Source organism: Cinclus cinclus, chromosome 1 (assembly GCF_963662255.1).
Source record: "Cinclus cinclus chromosome 1, bCinCin1.1, whole genome shotgun sequence".
NCBI lineage: Eukaryota > Metazoa > Chordata > Aves > Passeriformes > Cinclidae > Cinclus > Cinclus cinclus.
In genome coordinates, this window is record NC_085046.1 from 34,553,251 (window position 1) to 34,570,556 (window position 17,306).

Consider the following 17,306-nt stretch of genomic DNA (forward strand, 5'->3'; position numbering starts at 1 on the left):
GACAGGATGCAGTGGTCCTATTTGTCCCTATCTGACAAATTTATCTAAAAAAAAAAATCTCAAAATGGCCATCAGCAGCTTGATGTGTCTTTGTTTGTTTTCCCAGAGGTGGGTGGGGTGTTTTATTGTCCCAGTCTTTCTAGGATAGGTGATAGTGTAGCACCTAGCACCTGCTACATGTGGGATGCTACCCACCTCCGCTCTCCTCATGTGAAGTACCGACACTGTGTGGAGTCAATGTAACAGTAAGAAGTGCATCGCAATTTTCCGTAAGACCTAGAATAAAGGAGAGTATCTCAGTTTCAAAGCACGGGATAGTTCACTTACATGGTTCCTGGATGTAACTCTCTGTAGGAGTGAAGAACCTCAGAATATGCATATGCAGCAACATATGGGAAACAAAATAGTAGGGCAATTTTCATCAGCGCTCAACACTGTTCTCCTCTGTCAGCAAAACAGAAGTCCAGGACAAACTATGACTGCAGACTTAACTCTCAGTAATGTCAATTAAAAGAAAATAAAATCCCTATTGGCATCAGGACTAGAGCATTTCATGGGGGTGGATGTAAAAGGTCCTGGCGCTCACCCACGGGAGCTGTGGAATGAAATATCTGAGGCTCTAAGTTAGGTGTTTTTCCAGTAACTCCCAATAGCTTCAGCAGGCATGACTGTGCCTGTCCTTTAACTTATTTTTCATGTACTTGAAATAATGAGAGTGACACATTCCCACATTTGAAATAATCTTTGAAAAAAGTAAATTGAAGAGTCCTTACAAAACAAGAAAAAACCAGATTTTTATCTTTTTACTGATATAAAGCAAAACAAGAAAAAACAGAGATTTTGTCTTTCTGCTGACTTAAACTGAGTAATGACTCTACCTACTGAAGACCTGACCAGAGCTGTTAATAAGAATTTAAATTAGTTTTTATTGCTATGGATGTCTAAGTGAATAACCCTTCCACCACATCAATCTGTGGACTAAGCAGCTTTAAAACTACGTCCTGGAATAACCCACATTCTCAGACTAACATAAAATCTGAGGAGAAGGTGTGTGAAACAGGAGGAGGGATCTGTAGGCTGGAAAGAGTAAAAAAATGGAAAAATCAGCTGCAGCAGAGTTCTTGGAGGAAAGGTTACTTCGGGATAAAACTCCCATGGGAGTGTCATACTCACATACTTGGCCCACTTGCTCATGATTCACAGCTTTTTCTTTAGTTTGGCAGATAAATTGCAGACTGTACACAAAAAATAAAAGACCTCACTTGGTCTTCACAACTTGAATATACTTGTAAAGTGGAATTTATAAAATTTTCCTCAAGTTTTTGTAGTGCTATCTTGGGCACCAAATTTCAGACTCTTAGAAGGGAAGAGTTTTCACAGTAGAAAACAACTCCACACTGTCTGAAGATGAGGTCTCTCTAAAATGTTTCAGTTCTGTCTGCATTTTAGTAATCTCTTATAGCAGAAGTGCTCCAACTATTACAGTGGAAGGATTAGCACAACACTAGATTTACAAAGACATCCTGTGGTTTCTTATTCCTGTCAATTAGCACATGATTGTTCCCTGAATGATGAGGGCTCTGCATATAATTTAATTTGTAAATTAAATGTTTCCTGTTAGCCCGTAACAATACCTGACAGCTAAATAGAGGTGCTGCTGCTGGAGGCAAAACGCTGACCAGAGGAACCTGCCTAAACCAAGGCAGAGAAGGCAAGTCAACAGTAAGCAGATGTTTTAAATTAAGGACTTTGCAATGCAGATGCATGACTTTGCATCTGCTGGTGAATTAGTTCCCTGCGCCTTGGAAAAGGTGATAGATGACTGCTTGATTCAGAAGCAAATACACCCATTAATGTACCCATTAATGGGAAGGGCAGCAGGGGGTCAGTACGAGCTTGTGCTTTGGATGTTGTGGATTTTTCCTGCAGCGTGATCATCTTTTCATGGTCTTTCCTACTCTTCTTATGTTATGGCTGGACGTTTATGTGACCAGATGAGGAAATCTTGGCAAGAAATGAGCAAACGTAGGTCTGTGTGACCTTTAATTCATTTTGTACAGTAAGAGGCATGTACTTCATACTGTGAAATGAGATTTAGCCCTGAAGTCAATGATATACAGAAATAATTTCATAGACTTTCTTCCCTGCTACTTGCCAGAGGTCCCAGTGGAACAAGGTTTAAGTGGGTGAGATTCCTCCGTTTTAAAGCTGGCAAAGAGAAAAAAGAAAGGAAAAACACACACACACAAAAACCACAACCCCTCCACAAAAACATAAACCAAAAAAAACCCCACCAAACCAAAGTGAAGACCTCCTCTTACATACCCAGGAAGGTATGTTCGACATGTCAAATATCCAAAATCCATCCCATCGCAGTCTTCAACCCCCTCATGTTTGTAGCCATCTCCACAGTAAGCACGGCGGCACCCTAGTGAAAAATAAAGAGAGAAATGCCTTCCAGGTACCTCATATGTAAAAGAAACAGGTAAAGTAAGTGAACTAGATTTTTAAGGGTTAAGTATAAAGCAAGATATTTTGGGGAAGGCATTCTGTAAGGACTGTCTTAGGAGGAGCAGTGCTCTTCACTACAAAGAATGTGCTTTTTTTAGCCTAATTTCAGTGACCAAGGGAAAGAATGGATAAATACTAAAAATAATTACCAGAGAATCACTAAATCAGAACTTATTCAAAACTTATTATTGTCATAGATAATTACCATCAAAACAAGTTAAGGGAAATATAAAATACAGTTGACATTAATGACTTGGGGAAGTCACAATCTCAAAAAAAAATTAATCTTAGGTCATTAACTGGTTTGAAATTCCCAACCTAGACCTTTACTTAATTCTGTGCAATATCTGTGTTTGCCTCCTGTGAGTTTCCACATATGAACAGAATTATGCAGTCTGTCTATAAAAAAAATAAGGCATATAAAGTTTGCCAAAACCACGTTTTTCCCACTGATGACTCTTACTGACTTGAGCATGAGTGGGACTTGTCACATTTTTTTCATGGTGACTGACATGTAGGCTGCAGTAATTTGTGGGATTGTTTGTCATTTTAGCAACTGGACTTTGATTTTGATTTTGATATCTTCAGCATATTGAGAAGGACTTTCTAAAGTGAACAAATTCATTTAGTTAAAATCTCTTTGACATATTCCAGGAGAATGCATTGGTGTTAAGCAAAGGATTAAACAGATACTCAGGGACAGGGAGTTTATAAGAGGCTAAAGTGGCTTATTTGCAAATAGAAATTATTAATTAATTGCACCAAGGATGTGTTTGTCAGAAATTGATGCTTCTAAGACCAGCAAGCCATTTTTACAATAAAATCCATTTAACATTTTGTTAGCCCTTTCCAGGGGAAGAATGATGATGATGTGCTCATTTCCAAATTTCTCAATGATGGGTCACATCAGTGTCAGAAATCTGTGTATTGCAAGGCTTCCATTGAGGCTTTGCCCTATGCATAGCACAGAGAGCACAATGTGCCCTCAGACACAGTGCACAATTTTGCAGGCACTAGAACTAATGAACATTATCTTCCCTCATGGCTGTTCCCCATGGTTGATTGCAAATTCAAATTTAATTGTTTTCTCATGTCTGGAAACAGGAGAGATCCTACTGTCTCTCTGGAGTACTCTGCAGTCAGGCAAGCTTAGAGGGACTTTTATTCATATGTCTCCCTAGACCTGTTGAGACTGATTGCCTTTGAAATCTCCTTCCTGTTGTCATTGAGAAGTTGGCTGGGATTCCTAAGTTGTAAGGGGAAGGGTGGTGATGGACAGGTGGAAGGAGAAACTTGCATAGGGCATAGCTGTATACACCCTATTTTCAAAGCCAGGCTGAAAAACGGAGGGGTATATGACCAAAAAATTGCATCTTTCAGTGTTGGGTGATACCATTCTGAAATGTGAAGAAGCATCCCCTTGTTGGGAACAAGAGAGCAGCAAACCTACTATGTGGAGATGGTGTAGGACTGTGCTCTGGGGAAGGATTCAAGCTGTAAAAGTAACTCAGAGGGAGAAGTGAAGGTTGCCACAGCTGCTTGAATGCATATATGCTCTTTGCTATCCACAATCAGCAAAATGAAGGAAGATGGAGGAGACATTAATTAAATGTTATATAAACCTAATAGTGAATAGTGGACACCTTCCCCATGCAAGTGAATAACAAAATCCAAAGTGGTGTTTCTGGACTCAGGATCTATTTTACCCTAAAAACCAGCCAGTGTTTATCCCAAGGGCTGTGCTGCAGCTTGTAGACAGAGAGCTGGCAGCCCCCAGGAAAGGTGTGTGTGTAAACCAGCTGCTGGATATAGCTCCTAAATGCAGTGGCTCTGACTCAGCAAGGGTGCATGAGCAGTACTGTTGTCACCTCTGTCCTGTGCTGGTGTGTACCATCCACATGGACGAAAGCCTCAGTTTTCACCCTGTGGCCATTGCACCTCCCTTTCCCTGTGCACTTGACCCACAGACCACACAAGCTCTCCTTGTGTGATCCAGAGAGCAGTGTACCCTGTGGTACAGCTAATGCAATGAGAAGAAGCCACTCCTGCTGCTCTGTCACTTACTTATACAGTCATCAGTCACAACTGCATTGCCGTCGTCGCACTCCTCCCCATCCTGCACGATCCCATCTCCACAGGTACCCCCATCCTCGAAGCGGTAATCCACGGGATACAAAGGGGTGAGCTGACCAGGCAAACACACAGTGGTTACTGAACCAGACCAGCAGCAGCCTGGATAGCAAGCAGAGGTGAAGGGTTCTGGGGGGCAGATCCCACAGCCAGGGTTTGTTGTCTTTGTTATTTGTAGGTCAGAGGGTTTTTACAGCGTCTGATCCAAAATCCAGTAGACACAATAAGGATCCTGCTGTTAATTTCAGTGGGACTCATCTTAGCTCCTTGAAGCAATAAGGAAATATATGAGTTAAGTTTGCAGGGTTTTAGTTCTGCAACTTTGTACCCTGGTGAGTTTTGCCTTATTTTGTATTAAATGAAAACTCACTTTTCATTTTTGACCGTAATTCCCTGAACTCTGCTCCAGTTTGTTCACCAGTGGAACCTGGTTCACAGGGAGGTTAGCAAAACCTGCAACACTGCTGAGTTAATTCCTCAGTAATTAAGACTGCTGTGAACAAAATCCACAGAAGTTGTGTCAGTGCCCAAAAATGAACACTTCCCCCATTTGCTTAATTGATTCTGTATGACACCTGAAGTGTGTTTTGTATTTCCAAATGAAACATACACTCACAAATTTTCTGAGACCACAGTCATATTTTCACCTGGACTGGGAGCCATCCAAAGGTATCCTTGAAATACAAAGATCTCTGATCTCTTCTAAAAGCTAACGCATTTTCAGTGTTTAACCGGTCCAATTCTTCTTGATTATTCACCACAAAAATCTGAGGCACAGAAAAAGAGATGATTTGCAACCTTCTCGAGAAGTTTTTTTGGATTGTCACAGAACATGGTTTGACATATGTATCTTCAAATAGGTAAATAATATACAGAAAAATGGTACCATTGTTTTCAGAAAGAGAGGAAGTGAGAACCTACACTTATGGAAAGACTGGTGTTTCCTGGGCCCCTACTTTGAAATGCACATCCTCAGCTACAAATCATACAAATACTGGTGCACAATCACTGCTAAGAAGAACTTTCTGATGCTCAAATGGTTTGGTGCTGAAACAACTGCAAAATCTAAATGGGCATAAGGGCTTTTTAGGCATGTTTGTGGCTACAAAATAAATAATGCATGGCTCCATACAACCTTCACTTAACTTTTACCACTTTGTGCTTTTTCTTGTTTAATTGGCACTAAAATTCATGTTTCTTTTTATGCATATACTATGGTCTAAAGCCAAGTCTTCAGTTACTCTGAAAAAAAATTAGTTCAAAATGGAAAAGTTAGGACAAGCTGCTTTCTTACCCATTTTTTAATGCCTTGGTCACTGAAATTGGATGTAAGAGGCATTAGGAAATAATCTCTTCCTTCAGCAGCTTAATCAATTTATTTTTTGCAAGATTCAAGTAATATTTAAATTAAGAAAAAGCAAATGGAGTGCTTCTAAGCAAAATGGATTTAGGGATGAGTCTGATTCTCACCAGCATATACAGAATTGGCTCTTTTAAAAACAAGTTACCCTGAAGTTTTTACATAGCAGAATATCCCCATAACCCTGGACAAAAGCCAATTTCCTTAAAGAAGCATTGAATAAAAATGCTTTCAGTTTGAATGAAAGAAAGCCAAGAAACAGGAAGCCAGCACAGAACTGATTCTGTAATTGTGTTCAGGAGCTCAGGGCCCAGCTCCAGAGCTACAATTTCTCTTGAAATCAATAACAGAACTGTGCTGTCTCAAACCATTACATATATGAGCCTATAAAATTGCACAAGATTTAAAAAATAGAATGAATCTAAGCCAGAGACAGAAAACCAGCACTTTTTTTTCCCAGCCTCTGCCCTCCTCTGGAGGAGCAGCTGGGTGCATGGGTGATGGCACTGAGGATGTGCTGCTTTGGCAAACCACAGAGCCAGGGCACAGAGCAGCACCTCTGGATCTTTTCCATGTGCAGCTGCAGAACTCTGACAGGACCTTTCAAGTGGCCCAAGACAGGCTTCAAAGCTACTACATGGGCATCTGAACAGAATAAACAATAGTGATGTTTAAGCTCCTGCTCTTTAGACTCGAGGGAGTAAAACAAATGGGGCAGGCAGGAATACACGGACTGCTGCTCTGGAAGTGCCTCATTTCCACAGCTAAGCCTTTCCTTTCCTCCATCCCACATTCCTGGCAACAAAATGACACTTGGGGGGCTCATAATGATAGCTTATGCTATTTTAGATATTTACACTCTCACTACTGTCTTTTAAGATCTGGTATGAAACTGTGCCTGATGGAGAAGGAAGGTAATAAGGACCTGTACATTATGCAGTGAGCCTTAAAGCTTCTCCTGTGAGTTCTCCAGGCTGCAAAGTACACGATGTTTTTTTTGCATGCAGTGTAGTGTGATATGCACCTTTATTTCTGCACATTCATCTCCCACCATTATGTTTTCAAAACAGCAGGAGGGTTTTTTCTAATGCAACACAGCCAGGGATGAGCAAGCAGCTGACAAGACCTGAAATGCACTCGTGCAGAAGGCTGAGCTCAGTAACCCAGCTGAATGGTGTTGTGAGTGTGTCCCTTCCACACACTGTGACAGCTTTCTGACAGTGTGGCAGGTGGGGCTTTAACAAAGCTGAGTGCTGCTCATTGACTTTCAGAGACAGCCAGACACCATTTCCACTTGCACAGGTAGAACGACTGAGCTATGGTGCCACGCAGCAGCAGGGGAACATCTTCATTACTAAGTGCTAAACTGCACAGAATAATAAGGAAAGCAGAAGGAAAAGTACATAAACTGTAGTCACAAAACCCTAAGAAATCAGTGATGAAAAATTGCTGACTTACAAGTCACCAATGCAATGTCTTGCCCTTTAAAGTATTTTTTCCAGCTTGCTCAGAAAAATGCTTTCAAGGCTAGAGATGGAAATTAGTTATATAAGGTGTATGTCTGCAGACTGGAGCCCAGACACTTGGTTCTCATGGTTTGTGGGAACTGCTGTTGTTGAGGGTCTGTGCTTTGGGAGAAAGCTGTATTGCGTATGTGAAATGCTTGATCCCGATACTCAGTTCTAGAATTACTGTCTTAATAAAGCCCCAAACAAACAAGAAAGAGATGCTTACTTTACTGACCAATCTGAAATGTATTTTGATTTAATGAAAAAAAAGGATAGATTACATATGTACAGGAGTAGATGAAAGAGAGCATCCTTACGTTTGAAAAACATTTCCAAACATGTGCTACCTTACTGATGTTTTGGAACAGATCACACAACAAGTTATGAGACTAAAGTCTTTTGCACTAGCTGGATCTCAGAGGTTTTGGCTTCTAGAAATCACACATTGCACATATATTTTCCTATTAAATAAAAAGTATTAGTGAATACAACAGTTTTTGTAATAGAAGCCCTTATGAACTGCTCACAACCCCTCCCAGGAAACCTGCTTACCGCGGGAACTTTTGGGTAGCTGTGTCCAAACACAGATTCCTCATATGATGGGTTACTCATATGCTGTGGGGTCCTGCAGAGACATCTCCCTGGAGGCCCTGGAAGTCCTCTTTCTCCCTTTGGTCCTATTGCAAATTGCCCTAGGAATCAGAGTACCAGCGTGCCTTGTTATGAAGCTACTACACAACACAGAAACACAGCGTTAGTGGGAAAAGTACAGGTCTGGTGGATATATGCATTTACCCAAGTTTTCAGACAGGCACATCACCCACCAAATCCACTGGGAAATGAAGGGAGGCTTCCAGTACTTCAGGAGAAAGATGCCAGTTTTTTACCACAGTCATATTATTTCAGATTGCCTTTTGAATTTTTCTACCAGTTTCACAGAGGAAGAGAGAGAGATAATTTGCACAGAAAAAAAACGTCAGCCTGTTTGAAGCTACAAAAATTCAGGACAGGATGAACACACAGATCACTCTACAGCACCTATGCAGCAACTTTTGTAGAGTCAGTCTTTGTATATATCCATAACACATTGGACTCATGCCTCTGCACTTGAGCAATGCTGTTTCACAGGTTTCTGTACAGAAAAAAACCCAAATGAAAATACAGGAGCTTTTTAATGTTTTAATTAAACATAAAACCCCCCCTGCTTTTTGACTTTCAAATTTTGGCAAGGATGCACTGCTCTGCAGACTTAGATTATGAGCCACTATGGTCATACTGCAAGCAGCTGCATCATTACAAAAATGTCTTTTAGGACCAGAATTTATATTCTAGAGGAAAAAGATTAATAACCCTGACATATAAACTTTCTGTGTATGGAATAAAGCTTTGAAAAAATAATCTCAAAATCCTGGCTGCCTTCCCATTGGCATGGTGACAATTCTGTTTTCCAGAAGCTTCAATTGAATTTACTCAAGCAAAGGTACTTCTTAATGGGAGACATAAGATATATGAAGAGTCCAAAGCTGTGCTCAGCTTCACAGATGTTCCATTTTCACTCCACTACAAGAAGAGACCTCCTATCCACTAATGCAAGCAAGGGAAGTAAAAGGGAAAGGGACATTGTGTATTGTGGGTCATGTACTGTTCTTCATGTCCATGTCCATGTCCAAGCTGACCAGGGTTCATGTCTATGCACAGCTCTGAGGATGTACAATTATGTTATTAAAAGGTTTTTCTCATGATTTCTACAGCACACACAGTTACAGTGAGCATATATCTCAAACACTTAATTATACAGAGAGTTTTTCTCCACTGCTCTTTTTTCCCCCCCGACTCCTATCCCTTTCCATTCTCTTCCCTTCTTTCCTTAATGACACCATAACTTAAACCTCATCTGTTTTAATCTTGCAGAAGTTCACAGAGTGAACATGTCCTGGCTGATTAGAAATCACAATATTTCACTGTAAGCCAGGGTATCTGGAGAAGCAGACCTTTGATGATGGAGATTACCTAGTCTCTCTAAGGTTGCCAGATGGTTTTTCATTGTCCTCATCTACAAAAATCCTTCAGGGACCACACAGGCTTTAGTTTTGGTTTTAGCTGAAACATCAGAAGCCATAAAGCAGGCTTTAAAGTAAGATGTAGAGTTCTTATAATGGATGAGGACAGCATGACCTGCCTCCAGGAGGAATCCTCTCCTTGTCATAGATGGAGAAGCAAACAAAGCCCTGCAGCACTTTGTGCAGAGGGGCCTTAGTGTGCCTGCTGAGCCAGGAGGGGCTGGGGAGCAGGCACATTTTTGGGGAGGTCACCTCATTTTTGGCTTACCTAATCCTGAGGGTCCAGGGGGGCCAGGCTGGCCAACAGGACCAGGCCTGCCAGGTGGGCCCATGACACCTGCTGGTCCAATGTCTCCCTTGAGTCCCTAGAAGAGAAGAATCCATTCCTTGGCTAAGGTTTTAGTAACAAAAAAACCTCTTCCAGCCAGCACTGGCTTCCCATTTAAGAAAGCCAAGACATTTGCCAGAAGAAGCATGAGCTTCATGGACACCACCCCAGGGAAGAGCAGCTCTCCTCTCCTCTCCTCTCCTCTCCTCTCCTCTCCTCTCCTCTCCTCTCCTCTCCTCTCCTCTCCTCTCCTCTCCTCTCCTCTCCTCTCCTCTCCTCTCCTCTCCTCTCCTCTCCTCTCCTCTCCTCTCCTCTCCTCTCCTCTCCTCTCCTCTCCTCTCCTCTCCTCTCCTCTCCTCTCCTCTCCTCTCCTCAGCAGGACTTCTGATCCCAAATGGGAATGGTCACAAGCATCTGCCTTGTGAGGAGTCAGGAATCGAAGTCAGAAACCTGCTGTGACATCAATCATTTGATAGCCTTTTTTAAGGATGCCTTTTTAACCCCTGTAACTCTCTAGGATTGAGTGCTGCTGAGAAAGAAAGAGGGAAATCACGGAGGAGTTGCCAAGGACTTCCACAGTGACATTTCCCATTCTTAGGTGCAGCCTTTCAGAAGCTCACTAATGACTTTGACACTCACACTATTTTCAGAATGTTTGAGGTGCCTGGATTTCTGCATCTCCTTGGCTTTCACCACGGGAACAGCTATGATAACAACGGGTATATTGTGATAACAAATCATCACAAGCCAGGCAAGGGCTTGGCCTTACAAGTGCAGGTTAATGTTTAGCAACACCATGCTGAGAAATGGTGTCCCTCTGGCAGCCAAAAAAGTAGTAAAGACTGCAAAATTACCTGTGGGAGAGGGGCTTACAAGCAGTCAACATACAATAGCTAATATTCTCTAAAATCAGCCCTAATTTGCCTCATGGGAGCTTGTTTTTGCAACCATATCCTTAGGCATTTGGAAGTTTCAACCTAGAACTGCTTGGCACCTTCTCATTTTTTGCTCCTGAATTTAATATGGTGACACTTATTAAAAATAACTATATTTACCTTCCTGCTCATATACTCTCCAAGGCTTGGATTTCTCAGCTTTATATTTCAGAAGTGTATTACATAGTTTCAATTTTAAATATCCGACTTGATTTTTATGTAACAACAAACATTATTTAGCATAATAAAAATTATGTATACGATGTAAGCTTTCTTTTAATGACAAAGGAGGTTATTTCCTTGAAGATGGTGAATTCCAGGTTAATGTGCATTCAGAATCATACAATGAATGGTTGCATGTCTAATTTAAGAGTAGCAAAGCATATATAGTAATATATGCTGAAATAACTGTTGTTATATAATATGCAACATCCCATAGATATGTTTAAATGTCATTTGTACCATTTCAGCAGAGGAAGGCTGATTTTGCCACGGCCTATAAAGAACTAATTGAATATTTGCTTTGTTTAATCCTATTAGGTAAGCTCTGAGCCATAAAAATATTTCAAGATTTATGTGAATGTCAGTGATACTGATCTCTAATTACTTCTTACATTATGCAACACAGAACTAGCAGACTTTTTGTAGACAGGATTTTGTAGCCCCAAAGAAGATTGTGGGAAATCTCTTTCCCCCACAAAAAAGCAATTTGATAGAGGCAAGGCAGTGCCAGTCGGACATGCACTGGCTGAAAACAAACTATTTTCTGTGTCTCCTGCTTTGGAGGGATGGCTGCTTAATGCTCTCCTGCTTAGCACTGATGGATTAAATAATAATGGCAAGGGTTGATGTTCAATGTTTTTGCCTTGTTTACCTTTCACATGTGTCCATGACATTTGGAGAAGCTTTTCCTATTGACAATATTTGTATTCCTGTCCTTTCTTTCAAAGCAGCATTACCTAAAGCCCTAAGTCATTCCTCCTTCTCAAGACTGAAACTCTATACTTGGGTTTGCCTGGGGCCAGTTCCCAAATTATAAAGCTTTGGGTCAGCAGCCTAAGGCTGTGACTTGTGACTCCCAACTCCTGGCCACCTTTCAGGAAGAGCCTATCCCAGAGCAGGGAGAGTTGAAGATGTCAGCGAGCTAATCAAGACATATCTTGAAATGGAAGTGGAAGTGACACCTGCTTAATTTAGCTGCTTTTATCTAGGCATGTCAGCTGGATCAAGAGGCAGGAAATGGCCCCATGCTGGTGGAAACTATCCTCTCAGCTGAACAGACAGCCAGACAGCTACAGCACTTCAGGGTGGCAGCCAGACCCACAGAGCCTTAAAATGCCACTCCCAATTTTTTCAAAGGATTAGAAAAGAATAAAGGAAATAGCAAGTTCACAAGTTACAGAGAAGGAAACCTTTTTCATGCTGAATTAATGCTAAGATTCCCTTCAGGGCGCCAGAAAGGAATTTGGGTACTGATCCTTGGGACTGGAAACACCAGTCTAGGGCCAGACTATAGTTCTTTTAGTTGCTTTGTTGCTTTAAATTATGACATGATTATGTCACCACATTTTTATTAAGATGCTGTGTAAGGTGACAAAATGTCTAAGGTCAAATAAGGACAGTGATCAAGTTGATCTGCAGGCACTGCATCTTTTCATGCCATATGCTATGGAAAGGTATTCCACAGTACATAGGCAGGACAGATGAATTGAGCTTACAAAAAAAAAAAAACCAACCAAAAAAACACAACAAAACGGTTCAAAACCAACAAGGAGCACTTACCAGCTTTTCAAACCTGGCAAATGTAGGACAGAAAAATATTTCTTGTGGGTCATCTAGCAGAATTGCATTGCCCATAGCTTCCTTACTTGGGGACCTATTATTTCCTCCCTAACACACAACTCTTCTTTTTACCCCACACTGGCTATTTTATCACCTTAGATATTACCTGCTCTCATCAGAACAGGAGTGAAGCAGAGATGTGCTTCTCCTTGCTGTGCTGGCATAATAAGACTGCAAATGAACTACTTCCAGCTAAGCCCTACACTGAAATGATGCATTGGTGGAGTCAGTATCTGATTTACACACAATTTCAAGCCTTTACAATTCACCTGAAACTCTAAAAATACAGCTCTGCAAGCATAATTTTGAGCTCTCTAGCTGTCAGGTGGGGCTGGGACCGTAGCTCTGTGTTGCTTAGGATTCAAAGGAAGCCTTCAAGATCTGCTCAAATTGTATTAAATGAGTTCATTACCCATCCAGGATAAAACCAAATTTTCCCATGTTGCATGGGCAAAGAACTCAATGCTGCAGATAAGACCCCAGCCTTAAAGCTGAGGCTTTAACTCCTGTGTAGCCTGTGCATGCCTGTGAGGTGTTCCAGGGCTTCTGTCCACTCCCTGTGCAACACAGTGCATGGTACAAGAGCTTAAACCACACAATCACACAGATGTCATGAGTCACAGGAAGAGGAAACAACATGGTCCTACTTGTTTGCCTCGTTTTCCAGGTCTTCCTATCGGTCCTCTGTGTCCTGGTACTCCAGACTGTCCCTTGGGGCCCATCTCTCCCTTGGTGGTTGCAGAGGGAAGGAAGCAGGAGGTAAGTACATGGTTATAACTGCCTCGTACAAGACAGATGCAGATTGCAGCAGATGCACATTGCTTTCATTCACATGATTCCTCTGGATAATGCTGGCACCGTTTCTTTTGTAGAAATCCAATATGGTAATAAAATATCTTAAAACAAATGTAAAGTTAAAAAAAAAAAACAAACAACAACACTCATACAATTTACCCACATACCCCTGAAAAATCCTTTCCTAAGGAAGAGGCCAAATGAGTTCAGAAACACACTTAGAGATTTGGACAGGTCAAGGCTGGGAAAGCTCTCTGAACCTTTGCAATACCTTGATTTGCTGTTAAAATGAACATGTGATGAAAATGTTTAGGGAAAGGAAGGTGAATTCACTCATCTTCTATTCTCTCTAGAAGCAACTATTAATTTCTTTTCTAATTTCAGAGATTTGATTTGATTATGTCATAAAATTATCCACCTTTAGGTTTTCTATAAACCAGCACCCGAATTTTGATTGTTTTTCAAGTACAGAATAATGATGACAAAAACTGGCCAGGGTTATCATTGCTATATACAGTAGTGCCATTTTGTTTCAGAGTATTAAGAATGAAATATTTATTAGTTTCAAGTGAATGAAACCCTAGCAATTAGGACAGTTAAACAGGAGGAAGATTATGACTAAACAAACAATCTGAGGAAAAAAGAAACAACACCAAAGAGCTACATCTGAGTTTCTCTTCACCTAAAAAGCCTAAAGAATTTGATCAAGTCCAGGCAGTGCTGGTCACTGAGTCAAGCAAGACCTTCAATATCTTACATCATCCAGGAAGTCCCTGAATGCACTCATTGACCCCATCTCAGCATTTAACACAACTCCCCAACGTATCACACCCACTTACTTTTTGTCCAAGCATTCCAGGGAAGCCTATTTCTCCCTACAGAGTCAAAGGAAAAAAAATAATCAGGAAGTATGTAGTGATCTTTGGCAAAGCAGCACCTTCCTTGGAAGGAAAAAAACAGGTGCCACGTGTGGCTTTGGGTTAAAAGACCCTGCAGTGACTCAGCACTGCAGGTAATGAAGTAGGTGGAGATCTATAAGCAAAATTTTACTATGAAGCTCCTTGTATGGTGCCACTACTCCTCTTACTGATCCTCTGCTACCAGTTTCTGTTTCTCTGGCAAAATCATCCCAATTGTTCTCCTGTCTACAGGCAGCTCTGCTACCTGGACAACTCCCACAGCCTACCTCTGGGAGTGACATTTCTCCATCTGCACCTAAAGCAGTTTATTTTAGTTTTCTTAGTTGAAAGAGCCCCCAAGCCACAAATCTCTTCCCCTCCCAGTATTATCATATTACCGGCTGAAAGCTTTTTGGGAAGCTGCCGTGGTTCTGGGCTGCACAGCCCAGGAGGGGCTGGGGTGACCTCCAGGGAAATCCTCCTGTGATTCACCATTCCCCCTGCACTGGACTGGGGGCACACGGGCATGGAGCTGCTCCAACACCCTCACAGCAGGTGGGACCACTGCTCTCCCTCACCACTCCTGTCCTCCCTGGAAGATGTTTTCAGGCTCCTTTCCTCCATGTCCCTCCTGTTTTTCCCTGTCAGAAGCACATTGATCCTCAGATGCGCATTCAGACATCTGGAAAAGAAAATTACCGGGTCTCCTTTGACTCCTTTGTCACCTCTGTCACCTCTGGATCCCTGAAGAGAGATAAAAGGGGAACAACAGTTTAATTACTATCATTTCATGAAGAAGCAAAATATATTTTTCTTATACAATGAGTTATTGAAGTCAATGGAATACAGCAATATCTTCAGAGTGAGGGATATGCTTCATTACCAATATCGTAACAGAACTGATGCTAAGGACTGTAGGGACCCATTCTCCCCAGATAATTACATTAAATACATGCTTTCCTGGACATAATGCTTGTTTCCAAATGTTAAATTATATATTCTGATATCACACTGACCTTTTCTCCTCTAGTTCCAGGAAAACCCTAAAGGGAATGATAGATATTTTAATGCTTCTCGCTTTCAAGATCACCCAAGAAGCCGGAATTTCAAACTTTGAAGTGAAGAAAAAGAACGAAGCACAAACAATTAATTGCATCAACATGTAAAGGCAAATGAATATTTACAGCTCCTAAAATTGCACTGAAACAGGACTTTGAAATATGAATTAAAGGCAAGACAACTCAGCCCAAAAGCCATTATGAAAAAGCCAGGTAAAGCCAGCAGCTTTGATTATGCTTTGAAATTGAAACAAGTGAAATAAAATGTAACCAATAGTAAATGAAGCATTAGATACCACAATTATTAATCTAAAATAATTATAACAATAATCTTCCTCTTCAGTTTTGTTTGTTTGGTTGTTGATTTTTCCTCCACGGAACACACTTAACTTATACTTAAGAAATTTAGTCTGATCATTTATGCAAAACAGTTTCTCATAAAGAAATGCAGAATAAACAAAGGTGTTCTGGTCTTCTTTCCAATCTTTTATTTAAACAAACTGATTACATAACTTATTTCAACTGTCAGTACGTATATCTGGTTCTAGTAGGGGACCAAAATTATCTCCACAGTCTTATGAGGCAGGTGGAAAATGTTGCAGACATGATTTAATGCTGCAGATATGCTTAAGAACTACATTTCTCTAGTGGGATGCAGTTATATCTGAGCTTGCTTTTAAAATAAATCACAAAAATTTGTACCAAAGCATTTTTATGAAAAGCCAGAAACACAGCCAAGCCCAAACAGACAACATAACCTTGCTTGATGTAGAACATATTTTTTATCTCTATTAGAAACATATATCTTGACAAATGCTTTCCAGAAAATTTGTGAGGGAAGCAGCTGTCAGCAGAGCATTAGAAACCAATGTCTGAAAATGCAGTGTTTGGTTAACAAACCTTGGAGCCCATTGGTCCTCTTGTACCTGGCAATCCCATCACACCCAACTCTCCCTTTTCACCCTAAAGGGGTCAATAAAGAGAGTTATTGAATGTGGCTCTCTGATGAGGTAATACTTGAATGTCTGACAGTTCAGTGGTTCAGGTTTTATGCCAAATAGTTAAGCCTGACCTTGGTGTAGCATTGTGGACAGGGGTCTATATTGCAATTGTATTCTCCCTTAGCCCTCACATGTTATCTTACTCTCCTCTTTGCATTTTCTTGTATGGGTAACTTTTGTTTCAGCTTTCCCAGATGTTATTAAAGGACATGCAAGGAAGCCACCATCAACAGTGCATCCTTTTCTGCATGAAGGTGCATTGTCTCTACCCAGCATCACTTCCACTGAGCAGAAGAAAAGAAAGGCATTTTGCTGCATGCCTCACAGCCTGTGGAGAAACAGTGACTGCTTTTATTGTGGTTCTGAGGCACCCAGTGCTGAACAGCCATTTGGAGCCAGTAAACCATGAAAAGGTTTTACAACCACTTCTCTGGCTGCCATCAGCTAATTATATCTGGTGTGAAATACAGAGTGGACCCCCAGACATGCAGCAGTGCTACCAGCTGAATACATTTGGCTCTTACTCTCCTTTGGCTTTCACTGTCTGAGAAATGGAGAGGATCTTCCTATTGGCTGCTGTCCCTGCAGAAGTTCAGACAAGACTTGAGGGAATGAAGTAGGAGAAATAGGGACTGAAGTACGGCTGTGTCAAAGTGAGAGAAGACAAGAAGACCCAGCTGAAGAAATGGAAAATACCCACAGAGGTAGATATGAGTTAAAAAACCTGGAACAGCAGCTTACTGGAGATTTGCAGCAAGCTAGGGGTGCAGCAAATATCTGTGGTGAAGAAGAATACTGGAAGTTGGTGAAGATCAGAGATAAGGAGAAAGGAAAGAGAGACACAACCCATTGAAGTGACCACAGAGATCTGCACTGTAT

At 41.2% G+C, this 17,306-nt stretch overlaps 1 protein-coding gene across 1 annotated transcript in view; it reads right to left on the reverse strand.

The window, feature by feature from the left end:
• Positions 1-206: 206 nt before the first annotated feature.
• Positions 207-17,306, reverse strand: part of COLQ (collagen like tail subunit of asymmetric acetylcholinesterase) — a 37,953-nt gene continuing 20,853 nt past the window's right edge. The window contains exons 7-17 of the mRNA XM_062496063.1: positions 16,327-16,389; positions 15,385-15,411; positions 15,068-15,112; positions 14,309-14,344; positions 13,322-13,402; positions 9,838-9,934; positions 8,062-8,201; positions 5,289-5,408; positions 4,576-4,696; positions 2,326-2,428; positions 207-276 (exon numbers count right to left, since the gene is read on the reverse strand). Coding sequence (XP_062352047.1) covers positions 207-276; positions 2,326-2,428; positions 4,576-4,696; positions 5,289-5,408; positions 8,062-8,201; positions 9,838-9,934; positions 13,322-13,402; positions 14,309-14,344; positions 15,068-15,112; positions 15,385-15,411; positions 16,327-16,389 — 903 coding nt within the window. The remainder of the gene's footprint in view (positions 277-2,325; positions 2,429-4,575; positions 4,697-5,288; positions 5,409-8,061; positions 8,202-9,837; positions 9,935-13,321; positions 13,403-14,308; positions 14,345-15,067; positions 15,113-15,384; positions 15,412-16,326; positions 16,390-17,306) is intronic.